We start from the raw sequence: 26,330 nt of genomic DNA on the forward strand, positions 1-26,330 counted from the left end.
TACTATACTGCATCACATTAATTGTAATAAAAGACATCACATTATGATCATAATAAAAACAGAAAACCATTTAACAAAATTCACTAGCTATCTAAAGTAAAGAAGAAAGAAACTCTCAAAAACCTAGATGTGGATTTCCCCAACTGATAAAAAGCAGGTATAGCACATATCTGAGAAAAACCTATTGCTAACATTGTCCTTAATAGTGAAAGACAGAGTGCTTATCCTTTGAGATTGAAAAGTCCACTCTTGGAGTTCCCATTGTGGTGCAGCAGAAACGAATCTAACTAGTATCTGTGAGGATGTGGGTTTGATCCCTGACCTTGCTCAGTGGGTTAAGGATCTGGCATTGCTGGGAGCTATGGTGTAGGTCACAGAGGCAGGGAAAGGGAAAAATGATAAATGGTATTTTATCAAAATTAAAAAAAATTCTTCAAATGGCAACATTACAAAATGAAAAATTATATACTGGGAAAAAATATTTACATGTATGTATCTAATACTAGACTTGTATATGGAGTATATAAAGTATGATTACAACTCAATAAAAAATCAATTCAATAAAAAATGGGCAGGAGTTCGCACCATGGCTCGGCAGTAATGAACCTGACTAGTATCCATGAGGAGGCAGGTTTGATCCTTAGCCTTACCGAGTGAGTTAGGAAACAGCATTTCCTTGAGCTGCGGTAGGTCACAGGTGTGGCTCAGATCTCATATTGCTGTGGCTGTGATGTTGGCCAGCAGCTACAGCTCTGATTCAACCGCTAGCCTGGGAACTTCCATATCCTGCAGCTGTGGCCCTAAAATAAAAAAGAGAGAGAGACAGAAAAGAAAAAAAAGAAAAATGGACAAACATTTGAACAGCTATGGCACCAAGGAAAATATATGAATAGCCTATCAGCACATGAAAAGATGTTCCACTTCATTAGTCATTAGGGAAATGAAAATTAAACCTAAATTAAACAAGTATCCATGAGGACATGGGTTCAATCCCTGGCCTTTCCCAGGGGGGTTAAGGATCTGGCATTGCCAAGAGCTATAGTGTAGGTCAGAGACAGCGCCCAGAGCCCACGTTGCTGGGGCTGTGGTGTAGGCCGACAGCTGCAGCTCTAATTCGACCCCTAGCCTGGGAACTTCCATATACCACAGTTGTGGCCCTAAAAAGCAAAAAAGAAAAAAAAAAGAAAAAAAAGTTAAATATATAATTTAACATAAAACCCAGACATTCTACTTCTAGGTATCTATACAAGAGAAATGAAAACAGAACCATACAAATGCTTGTAACTGAAAATTCATAGTAATATCATTCTCAGTAGCAAGAAAATAGTAAGACATGTATACACACTGAATAAATAAATAAAATGTACTGTATGCATGGGATACTATTCAGCAATTTAAAAATAGCTAACTACCCATACATGCAACAACAGAATGAACCATAAAAACATTATGCTATATGAAAAAGCCAGACACAAAGACCACATTCTTTATGATTCCATTTACATGAAAATTCTAGAAAACTCTATAGAGACATAAAGTAGACCAGTGGTTGCTTAGAGTTGTGAGTGGGAGTGAGAATTGACTGCAGACAGAGGAAATCTGGACTGTGGCGATGGTTACATAAATCTATGAATTTACTACATATCATTGAACCGTAGAATTACAGTAGATGGATTTTATGGTGTGTAAAATGAAGCTGTTAAGAAATATTTGCACAAATCCATGAAAATTCATAATTAGGCAGATGAATTTCATGTGGGCATGTGGAAGGAAACTGATTTTAGGTTAAAAAGCAAAACAAAACAAAATAAAACTGGATCTGAGATATCAACCAGGATGTGGGAAAAAGATGATCATCCTGATGTAAAGAACTTTGTAGGTTTTCTCCTAAACCTATCAGCTCAAATAATGGAATAAAACAAAAAAAGAAAAGAAAAGGTTACAGTAATAAGTAATGCTAGGTAGGTTTTAATGAAGTAACTCCCTTTGCTGTATTAGATGTAAATATTTTTTCTGTGTATATTAAATTTATTCTTCATGATTGTCTTTTTGAGGTCAAAGGGGAAAGCTACACTGCAATGAGAGGGGTTTATGTCTTCCCTTTGAAGAGATAGACATTTGCAGTGTTAATTCTTGCAGTATAGGTAGGGCCTGAGATAAAATAAGAACTTGAGAGGTGGGTCTTAGGATGGAATAAAAACTCTCAGTTTTTTTCTGGGCCTTGATGTTGGAGTCTGTAGATAGTGATGGAGCCACGCAGGAGTAGAGTGGTGACTACAGAAGGTCACTGACACATTGCAGTTATACTAAAAATGAAATGTTTTCATCTGAGACCATGAAGCCTGAAAAGAATTTAAAAACAATAACCATAGAAGAGTTTATTTAGTTATATTCTTAGGACATGACTTAAGTGTAAAATAAGAAAAAAGAGATATATGAAACATCTGGATTAATGTGTTATAGGCAGAAAAAATGGCTGAGTTGCAATGACTGGGCTGGGATAGGATTGTGTGTCATCACTTGCTCACTATTTGCTACCCAATATCCACTAGCCCTAGCACATTGCCTGGCCCATACTAGATAATCAGTCTAGAGTTGGTAAATTAATGATCCCTTGTGATTTTCAAGGTGTTTCCCAGCCCCCCACTCCCTGGGCAATTGACATCTTAATCATTAACTTATTTAACATCTACCGGTAAACACCAACCTATAAAGTGCCTCTTTGTGCCACATATGGGCCTAATAAATAGTGCCTCTTGGTGCTACATGGACATAATAAACAGGACGTTAAGATAGCTGAGATGGGCATTGCTTAACATTTTTATAACCAGCTCCACAAAACATTTTCCTCTCGAATCCCATTCTCCTACCCTGCATCCCTTGCCTCTCACTAGACATTTAGCATTTATGTGTTTATTTCTATATGACTGTAGTTAGTCATTCTCTATTTTCACATCCTGTCACTTTGTCTGTAGTTATTGCTTTCATGTGCTCTGCCATGATTTCTTCATGTTTTCTTTGTAGCATCACTGTATTCTAAGTGTTTTAATATATCTGAAAATGTTAGACAATGTAAAGCATTGGCCAAATGTAAGGTAATCAAGCTACAAATCTAAAACCCAACGTTCTGAGGACCATGGGTCAATGGAGATTGGATTCTCTTAAAAATTCTAGGAGTTCCCTTTTGGTGTAGTGAGTTAAGGATCCAGTGTTGTCACTGCAGAGGCTCAGGTTATTGCTGTGGTGTGGGTTCAGTCCCTGACCTGGGAATTTACACATGCCAAAAAAAAAAAAAATGGGGGGAGCTACTTGAGGTATAGGAAAAATGAATACAAATGAAACAGGAAATGGTCATGTAAAGGTAACCTATGTTTATAGAGATACTTTGTGCTATAATTGGGATATTAAGTTTACTCAGTAAGTTAGTGTATTTTGCTCAGCTTTATGTTTCGTTGTTTGAGAAACACAGCATAAAGTAAACTGTAGCATTAAAAGCCAGCCTCATTGCAATTTATTTTTATAGCATAGTGCAAAACAACCCAAGCTGAAAGTACGTTCAGGCACTGAGACTTAAATCCCTAAAGGTAAGAAAATAGTTCCGTAAACAGATGTGATCATGGATTCTGAGTTTATTTGCTTGTGGCAAAAATAAAAGTACCAACTCAATAAGTTTTAATTTATAGGCATCTACACCAGATAGCCTTTGGGCACTTCAAGCAAAAACAACTAAAAATAAAATTTAGTAAAATAAAACCCAATCTGCCCCATTCTCTGCTCACACCAGGGAATATAAATTCCTTGGCTGGGTAGGGCAGAGATTCCTCTATGTCTCCTCTAGATGCTTTCCTGGAACTAGGGCTATGCTCTGCTCTAGAAGAGAATCTTATAATTGGCTAAATTCCTGGATACTTGGGAATATGAAATAGGAAATAGGGATAGTCTTTCCTTTCAGATAACCATGGCTCTCCCTAACCTGTGGTCATACAAACAAGTAGTTTTTCTGCTCATACCCATGGGAAATCTTATTTGTCCCTTTTTTCTAGCAGCAACTTCCTTTATATATATTCATATACGAAGTTTATACACATACACAAGCTGATCTGGTACCTAATATGTACCTGAATGGCAGAAAATTCTATGATTCCACCATTGGATGTATGATATATGAAAATCCTTATTCATGCAGAATGTAGATGATGGAAGAAAGAGACAGGTATGGGGGCCTAACCTTGACAAGAAAGTCTTTCCACTGCAGGGTCTCTGTTTACCTCACATTTTCTTCCTCCAGGGTCTCACTTGTGAATTCCAGGATGTCAGCAGCTGTCCCCACAAACATAAGGAGGAGTTGAGAGAGTTGATCCCGAGTGATCCCACCTCCAATGGGTAGAAGCCATCTTCCAATTATTAGCATTAGCAGGAACGTCTGATGGAGTCCCAAAGTCCAGACTTTCTCGCATACTGTAGATAGGTTATTGACAAAAACTTTGGCCTGTTTAGCAGAAGTGTCATGCAGACAGAAGAATTATGGGTTACTGTGTTCGGGAGAGTTGCCTTCTTCACCATGGCTTTCAATCAAGAGTTAGCTTTTGTGGAAGGTCATTTTCAGAAAATGATTCTTCACTTAGTAAAGAAAGCAAAGCTCTCTTCAACTGAACACTCCGGGGAGGAAAAAAAAAGCTAATGTGGTCCTTAAAATGGGGCGGCCTTATAACTGGAAGTAATTTAAACCTCTCACTTACTGATGGGATTGTACTGTATGATATTTTAAAAGCCAATTTTACAATGTTTCATAGATAATCTTTCATTTTATGATTTCATCATACTGTGTAACAAGTATAACACATAGCAACATTTTTTTAAATGCCATATTAAAATTTCAAAACTCCTATCTTTTTCTTTTATTTAGGTTTTGAATATGAATTTACTAATTTGGGAATATTTTTAGCATGGTATAATTCTTCTCTTTTGATTTATATTACTGTAAAACACCATACCAGTGAGAAGATATATGATAATGTTTATTCATTACCTAAAAGTAAAGAAAGAGAATAACTATAAAGTAACTTTTATTCTGAATATGTAACACATCATTCAAAAATCAATAAGCTAGCAACCAAATTTTATGCTGCCCTCATTCTTGGACGCTGAGAAAAATTTACATCCCACTTATGTATTCTGGATGACCTCTCTTGCTCACTTAACTTCTAGATAACTTTTAAAATATATTATTGTCCCTATAGGGGCCTTTAAGTCTTTAATGATCTTTTAAAGACTACAGGGATGTAGATCTTGAGTAGATTGGATAGTGATTCCAACTGATTTATTCAAGTGAATTAACTATATTTGTGCAAGACATTTACCCCTCTTGATCCTGTGCTGATGTTGAAGGTTTAGGGAGGATAAAAGACAAAGCTGGATGCCAACCTGATTGAAGCCATGGGTGAAGATCAATAAGCTATCACTTGCACATTTCTTTATATATCTTCTCTGATTATGCCCATAAATCTTCTTTAATTCTTACAGGAAATACACTAGCAGGACAAATATTAATATCTTCACTTGTCAGATGATAAACTAGAGGCAGAGAGGTCAAGTGACTTGTTCAAAGCGAGATGAGTAAGCTGTGATTGAAGCTTGAATTAGAACCCAAAGCTATTTCTATTAAACCTCATAGAATCGAGGTTGTTGAAACCTATCTTACTGTTGAAAACATGGTTCACTGGTAGGAATCTTGGCCTTGAATCTTTCCAGTATATCATTTTCTAATAGGCCATGGCTATTCTGCCAAATATCAAGCATGGAAAGAACAAAGGAACAATTTCATTTTGGCTGGAAACCTTCCCTATTTTACTAATATAAATGCCTGAAAAATATACGGGGCAGGTTCCAATCTTCTAATTATATCCTTCCTTCACAAATGTATGTCTCTATCCTTGTACATGGATTATCTAAGTGTTAAAGATTCTTTAATACTTCAGTTTAATATATTTATTTATATATAAGATATATATGCCAATCGTGCATGTTAAATACGTTTAATAATATACAAAATTACAAGTATTTTGTGGATTCCTGAGCCAAACAACTGAATTTCAAAGGAAAGAAGGAGCTGAATGATATAAGTCATGTTATCTTCACCAATTGAAAAGGCGATTTGCTAGATCCTTAAATATACAGTGAGGAAGCTCTCACCGTCTCAATGAGATCATCCACTCCATTGGTTTGTTCAGCTGACATCAGAGTTTGATTGAAGTCTTCTTTGCTGCTGGTATTTTGTGACATTCCTTCAGATTGGCTACTGCAGTACTAAGAAGTTTTTTAAAAGGCAATAAGTCAAAAAAATCACAACAGGTAGAGTTTAAGATGGCTTCAATCAATATATCAAAGAGACTATGAACAGATATGTTAAGTTTATATAGTATGCATAAATATTTCCAAAAATAGGACTACAGGCTAGAGATATAAAACCACATTCTAAAGAATATGAAAAAAGTGTCAACTATACTGCTTAATTTTTCCACAAGTTTATGAGGATGTTGATGCTCTGAGTTCATTGTGGACAGCTGCACCACTTATGGATTGATAATTGGGGTTCCTTTTTGAACCCCAGAGAAATCATAAAACAAACCGATGGCCAATGGAAGCATTAAAAAACATGTACGATCCTGGTAAAGGCATTCATTCTAAGATTTTGTCTCTTGTACAGAGCTTCTTTATCTAAAACACCGTTTTGCCAAGGTAGGTAGTCCACTTACTTTCAATCTTCCTGCTAAGCACTGTAACAACACAAAAAATATTAATATGTTCATGTACGTATATATAGTGTCACTTTAGAAGTCAACTTAGGTTTATAGAAAATTTAACAATAGACCTAAAAGAAATAGCAGTTTCTCCTTTTTGTTCTTTCATCTTGCATGTAAATTTCTACAAGTGAACTGTGCATGATTTTTATCCAGTTAGATGCTGAGAACCTGAGATAAAGAGAAGAAAAAGTACATAAGAGAAGGAAAGAGTGGCACATAAAAATACCAAAGATTATTTCAGAAATGGGTAAAAAAATAAGGTTGACTTTTTTAAACATCTGCAGGGCTAACTTTTGAAACACATACACATGCACAAACACACACATGCACATGCACACACACCCCACCACCACCACAACATATCCATGATCACACATTTAGATTTAGAGTGAAATTATTTTTTTTAGATGTTAACACTGGGAGAAGTGTATTTTTCGTATTTATTCTGGATATTTCATTGATCATTCTATGAGCTACTTGGAAAAGTAGAAAAGAAAGTCTAGCAAGAAGCTATTTTTTTCTCCCCTCCATCAAAACAACTAGTGTTATGGGTGAAATGACAAGAATAATTAAGAAAAATGGCCATGCACCATATCTCTAAGAGCAAAAACACAGTTGTTTGTAAACTTTTTTTGTGGGCAGTTAAGGCTCCAAGAAAGGATAATGAAGATAACAAATTAAATATGTGAACCAAGCAACAAATCCTCATTGTAGAGTTTTGTGACTCTATCTAAGAAAATAATGTTCAATAGGAAACAACTTTTTTTTTTTTTTTTGCAGGCATGAAAGCAGACTACATGTTAAAAGTTGTGACTCGATGCATTTTTTTTTACATCCTTATCACTAAAAATCCATATATAACTTGTTATTTTTTTTAAAGTAGTTATCTCTACTGAAACATAACTTTGTAGCAATACTTTTTGTAGTTCAAATTACAGTATAAAGACCAACCTGGGTGTCTCTCTATTGTTAGAATTCTATTTATTATAAATTAATGTGACTTTCCCTTAAAGGCCAGCTGCATTAGGGCCTCAAAGAGCAGTGGGTTTGACTCCTAAACCTAACTTGACTTGCATTGTTTTTATGGTGATATCATTTACATTACATAAGTGAGTTTTGTGGATGATCCTAGTGCCAAGTCACTTTTTCATAGGCTATGTCTTAAAAACTTTTAAGAGACTGAAGAATATTCCCTTGGGTCAAACAAGACTGTGACACCTTCAAGGCCAGAAAATTTCCATTGCTTTCATTGTGCCACTTCATGAATATACTTGACCAAGAGTTAAGGGCATAGTTGTTATCAGAATGATTTTGTTTCCATTCATGTAGACCCAGCCAGACTCAGAAATGAAAGTAAAGAACTGATCATGTAAGAGAAATGTTGTCAGGAAATAGGTCAGGATGTTCTCCTAATGCCAATCATAGGTTAGAACATTTAAGATATAGAGTAAATGGAAAGTGTGAAAGGAAATGAAATTATCCTTTCCTATCATGAAAAATTCAGATGATTTTGACATAAATTCCTGTACAACACAGAAAACATAATTGAGAAAGGCAGTGTGGTTTAATGGACTCGGGGTCAAGACCTAGGTTATAAGTCAGAGATCAGCTGTTGATTACCAGTGTGGCCTTGGGAAAATGATTTAACCTTTCTGAGCGTCAGGGCCCTCATCTGTAAAATAGACATCTATATACCATGTTTAACATAAGGAGTTGCTGGGTCTATAAATGAGAAAATGTATCTAAGAATACTTTGAGATAAAGGGAGTAGATGAAAAAAGTGATTATTATCATAACCAAAATTTTCCTACATGAATAGATTAAGAATTTCTGTACCTCCCTTTATTCTGCCATTTCTTATTTCTTTAAATGCAATGCCAACACTTTAAAAAAAAATCTCTCTCTCACTTTTTTCTACTTCCATCTCTGCTCACCCTACCCAATTCAATCTTTGGGCATTCATTTTAATTCTCAGTGTCAAAATGAGTCAAATTCATTACTACTAAAGGTCCAATTTTTTTTGTAGTATGAAAATTTGAGAGGTACTGCCCAGGGCTCAAAAATCTCTTTTTATTAAAAAGAGGGCTTTTGGTTGTATGCTATTTGTTGAAATGGAATTTGACCTGTATATCAATTAACTGTGCAACACATTTATATTATAAAAGCATTTGGGGAAATGAATTGTTATTGTGGAGGATAGCCATGTCATAGAATTGGATTGAAGGGAAAAAAATGATTCAAATCACCAGAGCTTATTTCCATACCCCCTGAAAGTAGTGAGTAGTAAGGAAATTGAAACAGTCCCCTAATCCTTATGGTACAGTTTTTAAAAGCTATGATAACTTGAACCAACCAATCTACTCTGACAAAAATACTTTTGATACAATCATAGAGATAGCCTATGTCTTCTGAATTTTTTAAACAGGAGATGTAGGCAGACATTTTTTTTTTTTCATGCCTGCATTATGGCCACATGCTTGTGGAATTCTTCAAAACTAGTTCACAGAGCTGAATTCCCCTCAGTGTGCCTAAAATTTGGAGCATGTATTTTCCAGATAAGGTTTGAATATCTGAAACATACATCAGAGGCTTAACTTTGCTATATGACCAACTGCAGCAAAGCAATTTGTGAGAGATTCTCATAGATTTTACCAGTAAAGTTACTAAAATAATATTATATCATAACTATAATTTGTAGTTTATAAACTATAGTCCTGTAATCTGAACCCTGAAGATGTGAAGTCCAGGCTGCAGTCTGATGGACTTTACTAACTGTCCCTCCCAGTGTGTCACAGGAGGAACAATAAACGGCTGGATCCAGCCTAAAGCCTACTACCTAGGGTTGCCTATATAAGCAGCAACCCACTTAAAAATCAGTATCTCTCTCTGGGTATAGATTAGGGACTCTTATTGAAAGCCAGTTTATTTTCTATTAAGACCACTGAAAGCCAGTGTGGTATTATGCTTCCTGACTCCTCTCTTTTAACTTTTTTATGGTGGAGGCAGGGGGGAGCCCTAGAGTGAAATTCCTATTTACTAAGACAGCTCATAGGACTCTCAAAAGTGAATCTTCTGAATCTGTAAAGCCCGTATTTTAAGACAAACTATTTCAAATAGTCCCTCCAAGTGTGATTATATCTGTATAGTAAAGTACAGATGATGGGGTTTCTTTTTTGTTTTTCTTATTCCTCAAAGTGTCATTTTACAGGATGCTAGGTTATTGAACGCTGCCCATTCTTAGCACCATAACTCATTGAAGCTGCAAGGATTAAAACCAAATTTTAATACCCCCATGTTAATTGTAGCATATTTGGAAGGGACGTCTTGGGAACAAGACCTCTAGCACAAATTGATAGTAGTATCATCTTACATTTTAAATGAATGCACCACTTTTATTGATTTCAACAAATCATGGATTCACTTCCTTTTTGCTGACAGCCTCTTATTTATTTAATTCTTGATAACTCCAGTCCTTAGAAAAGTGCATTTCTTTTCTTTTTTTTTTTTTTTTTTTTGCTATTTCTTTGGGCCACTTTACTGTTCACAGGATATTTATTTATTTTGTCTTTTTGCTATTTCTTTGGGCCGCTTCCGCGGCATATGGAGATTCCCAGGCTAGGGGTCTAATCGGAGCTGTAGCCGCTGGCCTATGCCAGAGCCACAGCAACGCGGGATCCGAGCCGCGTCTGCAACCTACACCACAGCTCACGGCAACGCCAGATCCTCAACCCACTGAGCAAGGGCAGGGACCGAACCCGAAACCTCATGGTTCCTAGTCGGATTCGTCAACCACTGCGCCACGACGGGAACTCCAGAAAAGTGCATTTCTGATAGAAATTGGATTATAATATAAATGTCATTTATTGCTGGATATTCCACTTTCCTACTTTCCAAAAGGACATACCTGGATCTCATGGTGCATTTCAAGAAGCCATAATGATGGAACAATGCTAATCAGATATACAAATATGGCTGGTGAAAACCTGTGGGAGAGGGGGGGGAAAGACAGTTCAGCTTTTACCAAAATTTTTAAAATAAAGAGAACAAGTGCACATACCCTGACCATTTGAGTCAAAGCTTTTTATCTCAAGTGTTTATTTCAAAGGGGAAAAAAGCATTATGTGATTTCTGCCATATGGATTGTAGAGAAACAAAGTAACTGTAAAAGGCACGAGCAGCTGTCATTCTCGCTGAATTTCTAATCCAATTAATAGATGTTAATTTTAATATGGCTTAATGGGACACTGCCAATTCGTTTCAGGCACAAAACTGAATATTTTGTCTTTAATATGTTTTACAAAAAGCAAGTACAGCAAGAGCAAATCTTGGATTTTTCAATGTCACCATTTCGGGAAGATTGGCTACATTTTTCAAAATTAACCTGAAATTCGGAGAGCTCACATAATTACATTCCACTGGAACACAAAAATTGGATGATGGTGAAAAGAATTCAGCAAAATCAATTGGATTTGTGTGTATCTGATACATCTAGTAAAAATTAAAATACAGGAGCACCTCATTTTATTGTGCTTTGCTTTTATCGCGCTTCATGGATAGTGTGTTTTTTACTAATTAAAGGTTGGTAGCAACCTTACGTGAAGCAAGTCTATCAGTGCCATTTCTCCAGCAGCATTTTCTCACTTTGCGTCTCTGTGTCACATATTTCAAACTTTTTCATTATTATTATATTTTTATGGTGATCTGTGGCCAGTGATCTCTGACGTTATTACCAGGACTCACTGAAGGCTCAGAGGATAGTTAGCATTTTTTAACAAACGATTTCTTAATTAAAGTCCGTACATTGGGTTTTTTAAGACATAATGCTATCGCACCTTTAATAGACTACAGTTTAGTGTAAACATAACTTTCCTATGCTCTGGGAAGCCAAAACACTCATGTGACTTGCTTTATTGCAGTGGTCTGGAACCAAATCTTTAATATCTCCAAGGTATGTCTATGCAAACAACAGATGAAGGGTTTGGTGTTTTTTGGAGAACTTTTTTTTTTTTCTTTTTACAGCTGTACCTGTGGCATATGGAAGTTCCCCAGCTAGGGGTCTAATAGGAGCTGCAGCTGAGGCCTATGCCACAGCCATGGCAACAGTGGATCCAACCTGTATATGCCACAGCTTGTGGCAATGCCGTATCCTTAACCCACTGAGCAAGAACAGGAATCAGACCTGCATCCTCACAGATACCATGTTGGGTTCTTAACCCATTGACCCACAATGGGAACTCTGGGTTTGGTATTTTTTTAAAGGGACGCTATTTAAATTATTTTCAGATTCAAAATTCAGAGGCCAATCCAAAGAGATAGCTTTGGTTTGTAGTCAGACACGTCAGGTTCAAAAGCCAGTTTGCTTCCAAATCCAGAAAATGAGAACAGTCAGCTTAGGCTGCCAGAACAAAGTACCATAGACTGGTGGCATAAACAACATAAATATATTTTCTCCCAGTTCTAGAGGTCAGAAGTTCAAGATCAGGGTCCAGAATGGCTGGGGTTTGGCAAGGGCTCTCTTCCTGGCTCATTGACAGCCACTTTCCGTCATGTCCTCACATGGCATTTCCTAAGTACATGTGATCACAAGGAGAGAAGGAAATTTCTCTCTCTCTTCTCTTCTTATAAGGCCACCAATCTTATTGGATTAGGGCCTCACCCATATGACCTCATTTAACCTTAATGACTTCCTAAAAGCTCTAGGTAAAGTTACATTAGGGGTTGGGCTTCAACATACGAATTTGAGGGGAACACAATTCAGGCCATAGCAATCACATTTATTGCACAGGAATTTTTTTTTTTTTCCCCTTTTTGGGCCATACCTGAAACATATGGAAGTTCCAAGGCTAGGGGTTGAATCAGAGCTGCAGCTGCTGGCCTACATCACAGCCATGGAAACACCACATCCATGACACATCTGTGATGTACACCACAGCTCACAGTCATGCCAGATCCTAAACCCACTAAGTGAGACCTGGGATTGAACCCAGGTCCTTATGGATACTAGTCATTATTGCTGAGCCGAAATGGGAACTCCCTCACAGTAATTTTCATTATATCATTGACCTTTGAACACTGTGAAGATTAAGAGCACTGACCCTCTACACAGTTGAAAATCAACATATAACTTTGTAGTAGGACCTCAGTATCCACAGTTCTACATCAACAGATTTAACCAACCATGGGTCCTGTAGCACCATAGTATATAGTTACGGAAAAACATCTGCGTATAAGTGGACTTGTGACATTCCAACCCATGTTGTTTAAAGGTCAACTCTACTTTCTTTTTTTTTTTTTTTTGTCTTTTTGTTGTTGTTGTTGCTATTTCTTGGGCCGCTCCTGCGGCATATGGAGGTTCCCAGGCTAGGGGTTGAATCGGAGCTGTAGCCACCGGCCTACGCCAGAGCCACAGCAACTCGGGATCCGAGCCACGTCTGCAACCTACACCACAGCTCACAGCAACGCTGGATCGTTAACCCACTGAGCAAGGGCAGGGACCGAACCCGCAACCTCATGGTTCCTAGTCGGATTCGTTAACCACTGCGCCACGACAGGAACTCCTCAACTCTACTTTCTATAAAGCAGTGCCTGGCAGTGTTGTGTATTCTGTATCAAGTAGCTATTGCTAGTATAATTATGAGACATTGTGCAATGAAAACATATCCTTTGAAATTTTAAATAAGATTAAAAATTACAACTTTTCAAATTTATTTCTTCAAATTGCATTTTATTTTAGACTGGACTCATAAATAATCTGAAAGTCAAAATTATAAGTCAGTATAATTCTATTAAAACATTTTTAGTACACACATGTAATGGTTTGAAATGACCTGAAAAAAAGCAATGTTAATTGCTCAAAAATAAAACCATTTGAGATGAAATGCTAGTAAAATCACACTATTATAATTGGGGGAGGGGGAGTGAACAAACCTAAATGGAGGAGGATATTTAGAACGGACTTTTTAAAGGCTATTAAACCCTTCCACTAATATCTTTCAACTTCTAGGGACAGGAATGGAAAAAAGGCAAGAGAAAGAGAACCTTTTTTTAAAAAAAATCAATATTAAATAGACACTACCCTACCTACGATTTCCTACAAAAACTAATTTTGAAACAGTGGGTTATAGGTCATGATATTATTAAAATCTGACTTAGACAATGGCTAGGCAGCAGAAAAAGCCCTCATGTTGAACATCCTTTTAAAAAGAACACTTAATTCTTTGACCTTACATATCAAGGGAAACAGCAGGAAAGAATATTTCCTTTGTGAAATTGGGAAAGGAAATGAATTCTAGTTGGAGGGACGGTTGGAATATGTAAATATTTGTTTGGATACATCAAATACTTGGCTACGATTTTGTTGTCTCTCATTAATGTGGGGATTAACTCTGCTTATAATACTGTTACAATAATAATCTAGAAAAACTATGGACTGAACATATAATAGTTCTTGAAAGAGATTCAGAATAAAACAAACCATAACCCTTAGCATCTTCTATGCATAAGATTTATTTCTGGCATCAGAAAAAATACTGACCTGTTTCAACATATTTCCCCTAATTAAGAATTTAGTTATATTAGAAAAAAAAAGAAAAACTTTAAGATCCAAGATTGTCTGTGCTGCCTGCTACAGAAAATCTAAACCCCCTGTTATTAGAAGCCTCCAGTATCTAATCTTATCTCCACTTGCCCTCCCTCTTCCTTTACCACATCCTATCAAGCTGAACAACTCAGTACTTTTCCGCCTGCTGTGGATTCAAAATGAAACAAAACAAAAAGCCTTGGAAAGTTCCCCTCACTCTTGATCAGACTTATCTGACATAAGTGAAAAGGAAGTAGGAAGAGAGAATCACACCCGAGAGCCCAAGAGTTAATCACATTCAGTTCAACAGTCTGAGTCCATAGCTTTTCCTATTTCCTCTTACACCTACACCAAAGAGGATTTGCTGGGATCTCCAAAGGCTTCCAGGTGGAATTACCAATGAGATGCCTAGTCCCAAAGTGATCAATAGCAAATCAGAAAGCTTGTTCTCTTCTTCCTCCCTCTCTAACTCTCCAAGAGCAGGCGGGGTAGTTATGCAACCAACATTTTTACAAAAATTATAGGGAATATAAGTCTCCATTCTCAAGCGAAGCATTAAAACATGTATAGATATATTTATTTCAGCCAGAGATAGCATATGTTTTGTTTGACCATAGGGCCCTGTTAAGAGCCAAGGGCTCTCTAGCCCCTTCAGCTTGGTCCATCTGAGAAGAGAGGTTCTGACCTGGCTTTTAGGGCCAGTGTCCCTTCAAATTATGACAAGCTGTTTTGGGAAAGCCCTTCTCTGACATCTCTGTCCATCAACATCCTTCCTGTATTTTAAAGGCATGGCAGGAATTAATCTGAATTTGTATTTCTCTTGGGACCAAATGCATTCTCCACTGTTTTAAAGATATGTGTATGTATGACTTCGCTTTCCTAGTATAAGTTCCTTGAAGGCAGATCCTGAGTCATATATATCTTTATGTCCCTTCCCTCTTCCCTCTGCTTCATCTTTTCCTCTTTTCTGTGGTATCAGTTGTCTTATTAAGTCTTTAGTGAATGCTTAATAAGCAAATGCTTAAAGGCTTGCATGTCTGAATTTATAAATATAGGGAGGGCTGAGCAAATGAAGTGAGTAGAAGCTGCTGGCATCTCCAGGGACCTCTTATTCCCATTCCAAGGTTCTGGTAGCAAGTATGCTCCTTGAGTTGTGTCTCTCCAGGACTTGTTACACTGCAGTAGAAATTTCAAAAACTCAAGTTTCGAAAACTCTTCCATTCATTCATCTTTGTAAAGTTACTACCTTTCCTGAGACTCAATGTCCTTGTCTATAAAATGGGTATAAGAAAATCCTCTTTGTAGTTTGTGAGGATTAAGTGAGATCATGTGTGTGTTGTGAGCCTGATATTATACATGCTCAGAACATGTTAGTTGCCGCCTTACCCAGGCTCAGCTCCACCGATATGCTCATGGCCACACATTCACTATCTACACTTAAAAATACTTGTTTGGAAGATTCTTTCTTCAAGCCTATTTTTAAACTATGGTTCTCAAAACTAAACCTATGTAACACTTCTTAAATGAAAGGAAGTTGTTGGCCCTGCAGATGACATCATTGCCTAACTTTGCATTCAATGTTAAGGCAGTGACCATCATAGAGTCCTGGGTTGCCTGGGCTATTTGCCCACTGTGACTTATAAAATGCTACACAGTCAAGGCTCCACCAACCTCTTTGGCTCCCCTGACTGTCAGTCTTCCTCACTGTGCTCCCATGAAGGTGTTTTCTTTCAGGTCCTGATAAAAGCTAAGTGAGTTATGAACTCAACCCCTCATACATGTATTTCTTCTCCTTGAAATTCCTCTCTCCCTCAAACTTTTCACCTGATTACCTCCTTCTCAAGGTTCATATTAGCTTTAGAGCTGATTAAGGAACTCCACAGAAAATACTTGCTTTGTTCTCCCAGCCTAAATTTGATCTCCTTTTTATGCTTGTCCTAAAGCACTCTACCCTTTTACCCCATCGAATTTCAAAATTTATAATTATATATGTGCACGTGTATGTGTGTGTGTTTGCTATCGCTTGTCTCCCAGTGATTCTTAATGATACAAGCATGAGAACTATGCCTGTCTGCTCACTGCTGTCCCCTCAGATCCCCACAAAATGCCTGGTGGGGCTCCCCCAAATATTGATTTTCCTACGTTCTTAACTGATTTACAGTTCCTGCTTTTTTGACATTCTCTTGCTAGTTTGACTAGAAATCTGTTTTTGAAATATCATCATAAATTGATTCATATCAGGAGTCTTCCTGAAGGAAACTAATCATTCTTTTCTTGTATGAATTTGATATTTTTTTGCTTCTATGCGAGATTTAATATTTCAAGGTGACATTTAACTGTTACTTATTATTTGGAAGGTTTGCCATATTCTTGATAGTGCATTGTCAGTGCAATCACTTTTGGAACCAAGGAGAATGTGAGGTCTCAAAATTAAAAAATAAACCTGGATCCCACCTTTTTCTGTGTCACTAACCAAATTGCATGCCCTTTCTGAGGTGCTACCAAATCATTTTGCTCCAGTTTTCATGTCTGAATGGTATCAAAAGTAGATGCTAACCACGAGCATTCTGTATGAAGACTAATACCTTAGAGGGGTCTAGCCATCTCAGAAATAACTTAAATCGGGTTTCTGGATACTTATTTCTAAAGACAGGATATACTATTCATGGACTAACAAAAAACTGATAAATATATGATTAAATGAATAAGACATATCCAAATGGAAACTTTTTACAAAATTTGATAATACCCTATTACTAATGAGTTATTTTCCATTGGAAACTCAGATTTATTATAATACCAGTCGCTACTAACCTATCACCATATAGAGGGTACCCAACATTAATACTTTATGCCAAAATTGCCTTGCCTTTGCTCAGCTGGTTTTTTTAAGTCAAAGCCTTCCTAAAGATGTTTTTTTCTTTACAGAAATTTTTGTTCGTTTGTTTTTTATTTCACAGTCCTTAGCCAACATACCCCTTGTTTCTAAATACACAGCAGGAGAACCATCTTAAAGGATTCTTTTCTTTATCTGTTTGGGTACTTATTTATTTACTAATCAGATATGCTTGTAGGTCTTCCTATTGCTAGACTTTGCTCTGAGCTCTTAAGGAGCTATACTCACTGTGGGTTTGTTTTTTTTTTTTTTAGTTCACTTCATCCAAAAATAGAATATCATTTATCATTCGAAGTTGTCATTTCAACTTGACATAAGGTTTTTCACAAAATGATTATGTCATGACATTCAGCAGTTTAGCCCTGCAATGGATTATACCGACTTCAACCCACCATTAGTTTAGAGTTAGGATTCCATTTTCTTCTACTGCAAATGACAGTTTTTATTGTGTTCTTATTGAAAAAGTAACACTCATTCATTTTAGAATCATAGAACAATATATGTAAGCAAAGAGAAGAAAAATTAACTGTAATAACACCCACTACCCTGTTTAGCTTTTCTCTCCACAAACAATAATGATTCTAAGTTTCTAATTATATGCCTCAATCTGAAAATAGATAGTATTTAAATGAAGCAAAATTAATGTTCCAAAATTACTTTGATGTGAACTGCAATTTTATTTGTATTTCATATCTTAGTATTTCCCACACTACAAAGGCGAGTGGAGTTGTAAGGATACTAGACCCAAGTGTCAAAAGCGCACATTAAACTGCCTTAAGGATCCTCAAAATTTCTGGAGCACTTTACAATAATCGGCGTCTTTTCATGGAAATCAAGAAACTAGGTCGTGATATCCTTTCATGAGCCCCTAAACCCTATCTAACAGCTTGAGGCCTGTCTGTCCTCCTTACATGTAGACCAATTCCCTTAAGTGGCCCTTCACATCCATGGTTTCCATCTGGGCCGCCCAGGAGGGCTTTCTATTAGCACATGAGGGAAAGGGAGGCCAGTACGACAGCCCTCACAGAGTATCTACTTCCCTGCAACCCCCTCGAAATGGGCCCAAAGAATGCCCTTGCAGAACACACAACCCCCCAATGCATGGGAAGTCCTTGGTATGCCCCTTACAGTCACCTCCCTCCCAGAGCCCTTAGGGAGCGGGGAGGGAAGGGGGGACCTCAACCAAATGGCCACAGGCTCATGAGAACTCCCCACACTCCAAAATTTCAATGGAAAATTGAATAAGGAGTGTGTATATTTTAAGAGGTACCAAGATCAGATGATAGGTTTGTTTTGTCCATGATCTTATGGGGAGGATGGGGGGGTGGACTAATGACAAGAACAGACAGGACAGGAAGAAATGTCCCATGGGCTGGGAACACCTATTTAAATGGAATCTTTCTTTCTATATCCAAACCTCTTGATGAATGCCCCCATTTAATGGTTTGTAAAGAAGAGAAGACTTCTGAAGGTGAATACCAGGGCTCTTAATTATAATTTTCATTGTTGGCTGTTGCTGTTTTTTTCAGTAGGGTCATGTTCTGAAATCACAGTATAAACCACTAGCAAAATTAGTATCATATACTTCGCTTAAACCCTTCCAAGAGGATATCTGAAGCAAGAACAAGCTCTGTTAAAATTGAAGTTGCCCTTGGAGTTTTCATCTTGGTGCAGCAGAAATGAATCTGACTAGGAACCATGAGGCCGTGGGTTCGATCCCTGGCCTCATTCAGTGGGTTGAGGATCCAGCGTTGCCGTGAGCTGTGGTGTAGGTCATAGACATGGCTCAGATCTGATGTTGCTGTGGCTCTGGCATAGGCCAGCAGCTGTAGCTCCGATTAGACCCCTAGCCTGGGAACCTCCATATGCCGAGGATGCTGCCCTCAAAAGACAAAAGACAAAAAAAAAAAAAGAAAAAATTGAGGTCGATCACCTTTACACCTCAGCAAAATGCCTCAGTATGGCTAAATGAGTTACAGAGACAAAATATGCAATGATTTTAGGATCTATGTACTGTTTTGCTCATAGACTTTCTGAGGCAAAGAAAATCATGACATCTTCCTAAAGGAATTGGTTCCAACTGAAACCCTAAGTATTGTCATCATGCTACCTCAACCTGAAAAGCCCTTCTCTCTTCTTGTCACTCTTGTAAAACCACCAGCCACTTCAAAGGCCAGGACATAAATCACATACCTGAGAAATTTTCCTGATCTAACAAGCCTCCTGTATAGACTGTATCTTTATTCTACAGCCTTTCTTCGCTCTTGGACTTAATCTGTGGGAAATTATTTCATTCTCAGAGTATTCTTTTGTCATGTTCTCATATAACTGCATATGTTTTATATTCCTTCCAGAATACCATCATAGCACCTACTATAAGAAATGATGGTTTAATGAACAAGAGAACTTAAGTGCTAATGACTACAGGAATTTTAATGGTTTCTCAGTGGATAAAATGTGTTATGGATGTTATTTATGTAATGCTTTAATTTATTTCCCTCTATAAAAGACAGTGGTATTTATCTCTATACTGTGGAAGAGATTGGTTCTTCACTTTAGGACTGAAAATAAAGACACTCTAGAATGTTTCCCCTCTTCTGTTTTCTTTTGCACCTGCTTTGCTGTTACAAGGGTGTCTGCTTGGGCAAGAATGTCTCTGAGCCAGGGCTGTGTGCAGTCTGAAATTTTCTAGACTCCTTGACCCCAAAGCTGTATGTAGTGGTAGAGACCACAGGCAAAACCCAATATGGTTTTGAATTTGGAGCACAACAAATAGGCTGATGAAATCCAGTCCAGTGTATGCATACTTCCGGGAGTTTCCCCTTCCTTGATTGCAAGTAGGAGCTAGAATACTAGCACCAGGGCTATTCTGAGGAGTGAATGAGTTAATCCATTCAATGCAAAAGCCTGGCTCCATGAAAGGGAAGGTTCACCAGAGGCTAGGAATTGGTTTAATGATTTATTATTACTAGTTGTGATCTTAGATAAGTGATCTAGCCTTCCTATGCAGCAGAATCCTCATCATAAAATGGTAATAAAGATGAAAATTAATTCATGGGGTTGTTGTGGGGATTACAGGAGATAATGGATGTAAAGCAAGCTTGAGGCTTGTCCATACTTGATCATTAATAACTGTTACCACCTCCATTATCACCATCACCCTCACTGTCATCATCATACTCATCATTATTAAAAGACTCAGAAAATGGCACAGCCAATTTATTAAGAGGTTCTTCCTAATAATAAAATAAGTGTGGGGGACAGGAGGCTCAATCATGGAAATAAAGCAAAGGACTACTGCAGGATCAAACCAGGGCTGGCAGCAGCACCCATCCTGGAGAAGACTTCTATTTTTCTAAAGATTACTAATTTTTATTCTAATAAGCATCCAACATTACGTCAGTCATACACGAGCTACCTCTTAGAGGTCATACAACCCAAAGATAAAATATAAATACATAAAAATATATATAAGACAATTTGTATGAAATATAGAACAACGATGATAAGTTTATGTTCAGAAAAAATAAAAAAAATCAGTCCTCACCTTGGCATTTATATGAACAATTGTTAATAATAAACAATCATAATGTGATTTTCAGAGAAGGTTTATTTTTTGATGCTGCATATTTAAAAAAAACTTTTTTATTAAAAAAAAAAAACACTAGTTGTCTTAACAAAATGATTTACACACCCTAACACACCTGATACCAGTACTTCAGCAGAACTTCCAGATTAGAGAGGGACATGGATGTAGGGAAAATAAACCTGGATGTCAAGGGCAATTTTCCATTATTCCAAAAGTTAAACTATTCAGATTTGTCCTGATGCTGTATGCATAATGTCACTGCTGTGAGAAGGATAAATGTGTGAAATTTAGAAGTAGGGAGATATATATATACTGACTCATGGGAGCTGCCCACACTAATTTGCAATTTGCTTTTCTCCCAGTCAAGTACAAGAAGTTACAAAATATTACAACCATAAATTTCAGTTCTAAATGTCTCAGTTGAACATACTCATGGAGAGAAGCATGGACATTATTCAGTGGTACAGTTTCCTGGGGGTCCCATTCTAAATGCAGACATAATTATTGCTTGGATCCCAAGTCCATTGTAAAAATAAAAGAAGAAAATATGACTTTTTCTTGGGTGTGAAGCATAGTACTAATTCAAGGTAAGATAAGATTCTTCTTCCTAAACCATGATTCAGATGACTAAAAACAAAGTCATTTGCTAGGACTGTTCAGTATGTGCCTACATAAAGGATGCAAATATAAGTCACCCTTTTGCATTAGCTCAAGGCTCAGGGTATAAAAAGCATACACAAAAACTCATGCGAAGATAATGAACATTATAAAACTCTGGATATACACTGCAGGCAGTGCTGAAAAAGCCAATGGACAGTACAAAGTGTTACTAGCATCGCTAAAAAGCTGAGGAGAGATATCAGGAAATATGGACACCAAATGTGAATGAGGAGAGAAAAGAGTTTATTATCTGCTGGGAGAATTTCCAGTGCCCCCATGGGCCATATGGAAATCATAGGACCTCCTTCTAAATGCCTCCATTTCATCCTCTCTGATATCCAACAAAATCAGAAGAGTGCTTTTACTTTGCAACTTTCTCTGTGGTAGTTACCTAAGCAATTTTGGTAGAGGAAGATACATAGTATCAGGTACTACAGAATTACATTTTATGGAGCCCTTCTACACTATTCAAAACTTGTTCAAGATCAGATTTCACATGGTATCTGTCAAGTCTAGCTATTCATTTCTGCTGTTGAACCTTCTCAATACAATTGAGTAATCAAAGCATTTCACTGAAGTAGTTTTTTGAGGCTTTTTGTTTGTTTTGTTTACAAAATTGGTTTGAATTTGCAGTCAGTTCAGGATAGAATCCCTTTTGATTCCTAGTTTATCTTTCTTGTTTTAAGTTGGGGGGCCACCCACACATCTTATAACACATGATGTTTCAAATGAGATACGGTAACAGTACATACTACTGTGTATGAAACAGATAAACAACAAAGACCTACTGTATAGCAGAGAACTATATCCAATATCATGGAATAACCTATAATTGAAAAGAATCTGAAAAAGAATATAAATATATGCATAACTGAATCACTTTGCTATATACCTGAAACATTTTAAATCAACTATACTTCAATAAAGAAAAACAGATGACATATGGTAAAATATAACATTTAGAAGGAATTTTTCATTTGGAAGTGGAGGACATGGGGAAGAGACAATGAAAAGTAGAAGAGAAAGTCATTATTTATCTGTCTTCTGGGAGGATGTCAGAAGTGTCCCAAGGCACACAGAGCTAGCTCTTCTCTCACTTCTTTCTTTGTCTTCCTGGCTCTTCCCATACCTGACTCCTTCTCTAACAGACTCAGCTTGCTTGTTGCCTCTCCAGCAGAACCTTCCCCTGTTACCCCATTTTTCTGTAACCCATACCACTTAGGCCTTTGTAGTTCTGATCACTCATTAGTTTACTTGTTTATTGTTACTTTTCAGTGCACCTGTTTTTTTTTTCCTTCTCATTTTATTGAAATGTAATTAACATACAGCACTGTGTAAGTTTAAGATATATAATGTAATGATTTTACTTACATATATCATTAAATGATTACCACTATGTTTAGTGAACTTCCATCCTTTCACATAGATATAGCATAAAAAAAACAGGAAAAAATATTTTTCCTTGTGATGAGACCTCATAGGATTTGTTCTCTTAATAACGTTCATATCTAATGTATAGCAGTGTTAATTAATCATGGTGTAAATTATATAATACTTAATTATCTTATAACTGGAAGTCTGTATCTTCTACCACCTTACCCCTCAGCACACTTATTTATTATTTATTTGTTTTCTGCCTCCCTTGGCTAAAATGTGAGTTCTTTTAGGGCAAGATTTTACCTGTTTTATTCACCTCCATATTCTTGGTGCTAAAAAGAAATCTAACACATATGAGATGTTCCAGGTGTTTTTACTGAATGAAGAATGGTAAGGCTCTGTGCTTCCTCCAGAGAAACCTGCTCACTTCCCCACACTCAACCTCTCTCAGGACGGCCTTTACCTATCCCACCCTGGTACTTCTCTCCCTTATCCATTTTTCCTGCCACAGCTCAAATGCTGGAAATCCCCCTCTCCCTCATAACTCCTCATCACATCCTGTCTCTGCTAAATTGTAGGAGACCTAATATCCCTGCTCCCCCAATTACCAACGAAGTGGACTTAAATAAAATGGCTTAACTGCTGTGCCTCAGCCTCCTCATCTGAAAAATGGGAGAGAACAGAGAAACACAAAATAATTACATCTGCTATCAGGATCAGGTGGGGACATATCTGTAACACACCTGAAAGAACCTGAACATTACTAAATACTCAATATTCATACTTATTCTCATCCCCACACACTGAACACTTAATTGAAATGCTCCCTTTTCTTTCAAAATCTCAAATGTTTTTGTTTTCAATTTCTTCACAATGTCTATTGTGTATCATGCTTACTTATTACACAAGTCAACAAATAGTTGTCTGAATCAATTTAATAAGGGAAAAAGGAAAGAGCCACCATGAAGAAAGGTGACCAAATAAGTGAGGTATTTATTAACTCAATGATATTTACCTTGTATTCTTAAAATTCTGATGAAGAAAGGTCAGAGCTTAAAATTCTATACTTTTATTAATACAGTATAACAGTATTCTTTAATTCAACTTAGATTTATGTTTATTCTCAGATACTGCCTGCTTTTAAGTGAACAGCCTTCAAATTTGTCCCAAACTTGGTCATTTTTTTCTATCCTCCAAGGAAGATTTTATCAGTATTGGCTAGAAAGCAACTGGAAATCTTCTGTTTGTCTCTACCTAAATGATAATTCACAGATCCTCTGGATAGTTGCCCAGATAACAGAAAGTAAAATCAAGAAAAAAGAAAAGTGATACTAATTTCCATCTTATAGAAATGTAAGTGAATAAGCAGATGAAATTAATAAATACTAGGTAGAAAGGGCAAATTCCACCAGCACACATTTGTTGGACTTAATGAGGAATGTGTTGTTGGCTTCCCCTCTTCATCCTATAGGATTCCAACAAATTAAGCTTCTCCAACTGGCATGTTCTTAGTGTTGATGTAATGCTGCCTGTCCCCAGACAGCTGAGCTCAGCAGCTTTAGTTCCATTTTTCCTTTCCAAAGAATAGCTAAAGAAACATTCTTTGGAAAAGTGTAATATGTTTGCTACATTTCAAGAAATTTTGTTCACATTTTCCTCTATAGCTTTGCTTATTGCCCCATGATTTCTGTTGATTTGATTTATTTAGGACCAGGTACAAAATTTTAATAATAATAATAAAAAAGACAATGTTTAGACTAGCCTAGAGCAGTCTAAAGGAGGTTCATGGATCTGATGTCCCAGAAAAGACATTTTCACTTCAGGTGTATACAGAGTTTAGTCCACAATTTAGGCCCTGATTGATTGACTGATTTTCAGTATAAAAGGATGTTCCATCCTCCTTCTCCTCCTCCTCTTCCTCTTTCTCCTTCTTCCTCTTTTCCTTTTTCTTCTCCTTCTCCTCTCTTCCTTCCCCTCCCCTTTCTCCTTCTCCTCCCCCTCCTCCTTCTTCTATTTATTTGACAAGTACTTTTTTAAAAAAATTGAAGTCAAAATATACATAACTCTGTAATTTTATTCTCCTGACAATATATCATGGACATTCCTCTATGTCAATAGCTAAAATCTAGCTCATTATTTTTAATACCAGCAAAATATCCCACAGTATGGGTATATCTGTTGATGAGTAATCAGGTTGCTTTTAGATTTATTTTCTATTAACAAGATGGAAATTCGTATTTTGTATGTATGTCTTTACATATGGGTACGTTTGGTTCTATAGGATAGATTCAAAAATGTAAGACCATTGGATTAAAAGATATATATAGTTATATGGATCTACATATAGATCTCTATAGATCTCTATAGTTCCTACTTAGAGGTGTGGATATTGCCATAATATTTACTTTATCTTTTTTTATTCAATCAGCCTTGATTTTCCAATGAAAACTTTTTTACCATTCAAAACAACAAAAAATTATACTTTCCCTTACTCAGAAAACTTCAACACAGAAATGGAACATGTCCCAAATCAAACTCTTCTTAATTGTCACCATGTTCTATCAGGAATAATTTTTTCACATTCCATTTTCTGATTTTTTTTTTTTGCCAACTTATGAAAGAATATCATGTGAGCTTTGTCCATCACAAAAATGACCATATTTATAGACTCAGCTGTATTTGGTAATATCAGTAGAACAAAGCGTTACTATACACATTTCTATTTAGATCTTTTTACAAGACTCATTTGTTCCTGAAATTTTATAATCCAAACCTATCAAGGTTTTTTTGCTTATTCTCAAATATAGTCTAGATATTGAGGTAGCAATTTTTAAAATTAGTGCTGTAACATAACAATATACATCATGAGCCTGTTCTAAAATAAAGGTGAGAATTGTTTTCTTCTTTTTGACTCTGAACCAGCGGTTTATTAGCCAGTCCCTCAACTAAAGCTTTTTGACTTATACAGACATAAAATATGTTCACTTGACACAGAATATTTTTAATAAAAAGAAAAATAAAAACTCTAAGATCTATAAAAGATCATTTCTTGTGTATTCTTCAATCATCAATATATATTATCTCATTCATTCATAACAACCCATGAGATAAGTATTTATAGATGAGGAAATTGAGACTCAAAATGGTTAAGTAACTTGCTCAATGTCTCACAGCAAGTAAGTAGGAGAGCCTAGATTTTACTCCATTATCTGACTGATTTTGAGGCCACACTCTATACATAAACATGCTCCCAGTTTCCCATTTAACTTGATGCATTGACTATCATCCTTTTTGCCCCAACCTTTTTTCCCTCTCTCTGGGTTTGAAGTTAGATGTCAGTCTGAGTCAACCAGTAATCGGTGGTGATATAGACGTGAAGGATCCTTTGTCTACAGGATTCCTGCACAACTGGCAAGGAATTCTGAC

General features: G+C 36.7%; 1 protein-coding gene across 1 annotated transcript in view; it reads right to left on the reverse strand.

The window, feature by feature from the left end:
- TMEM26 (transmembrane protein 26) overlaps positions 1-26,330 on the reverse strand; it is a 48,373-nt gene that overhangs the window by 20,030 nt on the left and 2,013 nt on the right. Inside the window, exons 2-4 of the mRNA XM_047761610.1 lie at positions 10,708-10,786; positions 6,193-6,306; positions 4,269-4,489 (exon numbers count right to left, since the gene is read on the reverse strand). Of these exons, the coding sequence (XP_047617566.1) occupies positions 4,269-4,489; positions 6,193-6,306; positions 10,708-10,786 (414 nt within the window). The remainder of the gene's footprint in view (positions 1-4,268; positions 4,490-6,192; positions 6,307-10,707; positions 10,787-26,330) is intronic.

Source organism: Phacochoerus africanus, chromosome 15 (assembly GCF_016906955.1).
Source record: "Phacochoerus africanus isolate WHEZ1 chromosome 15, ROS_Pafr_v1, whole genome shotgun sequence".
Lineage (NCBI taxonomy): Eukaryota > Metazoa > Chordata > Mammalia > Artiodactyla > Suidae > Phacochoerus > Phacochoerus africanus.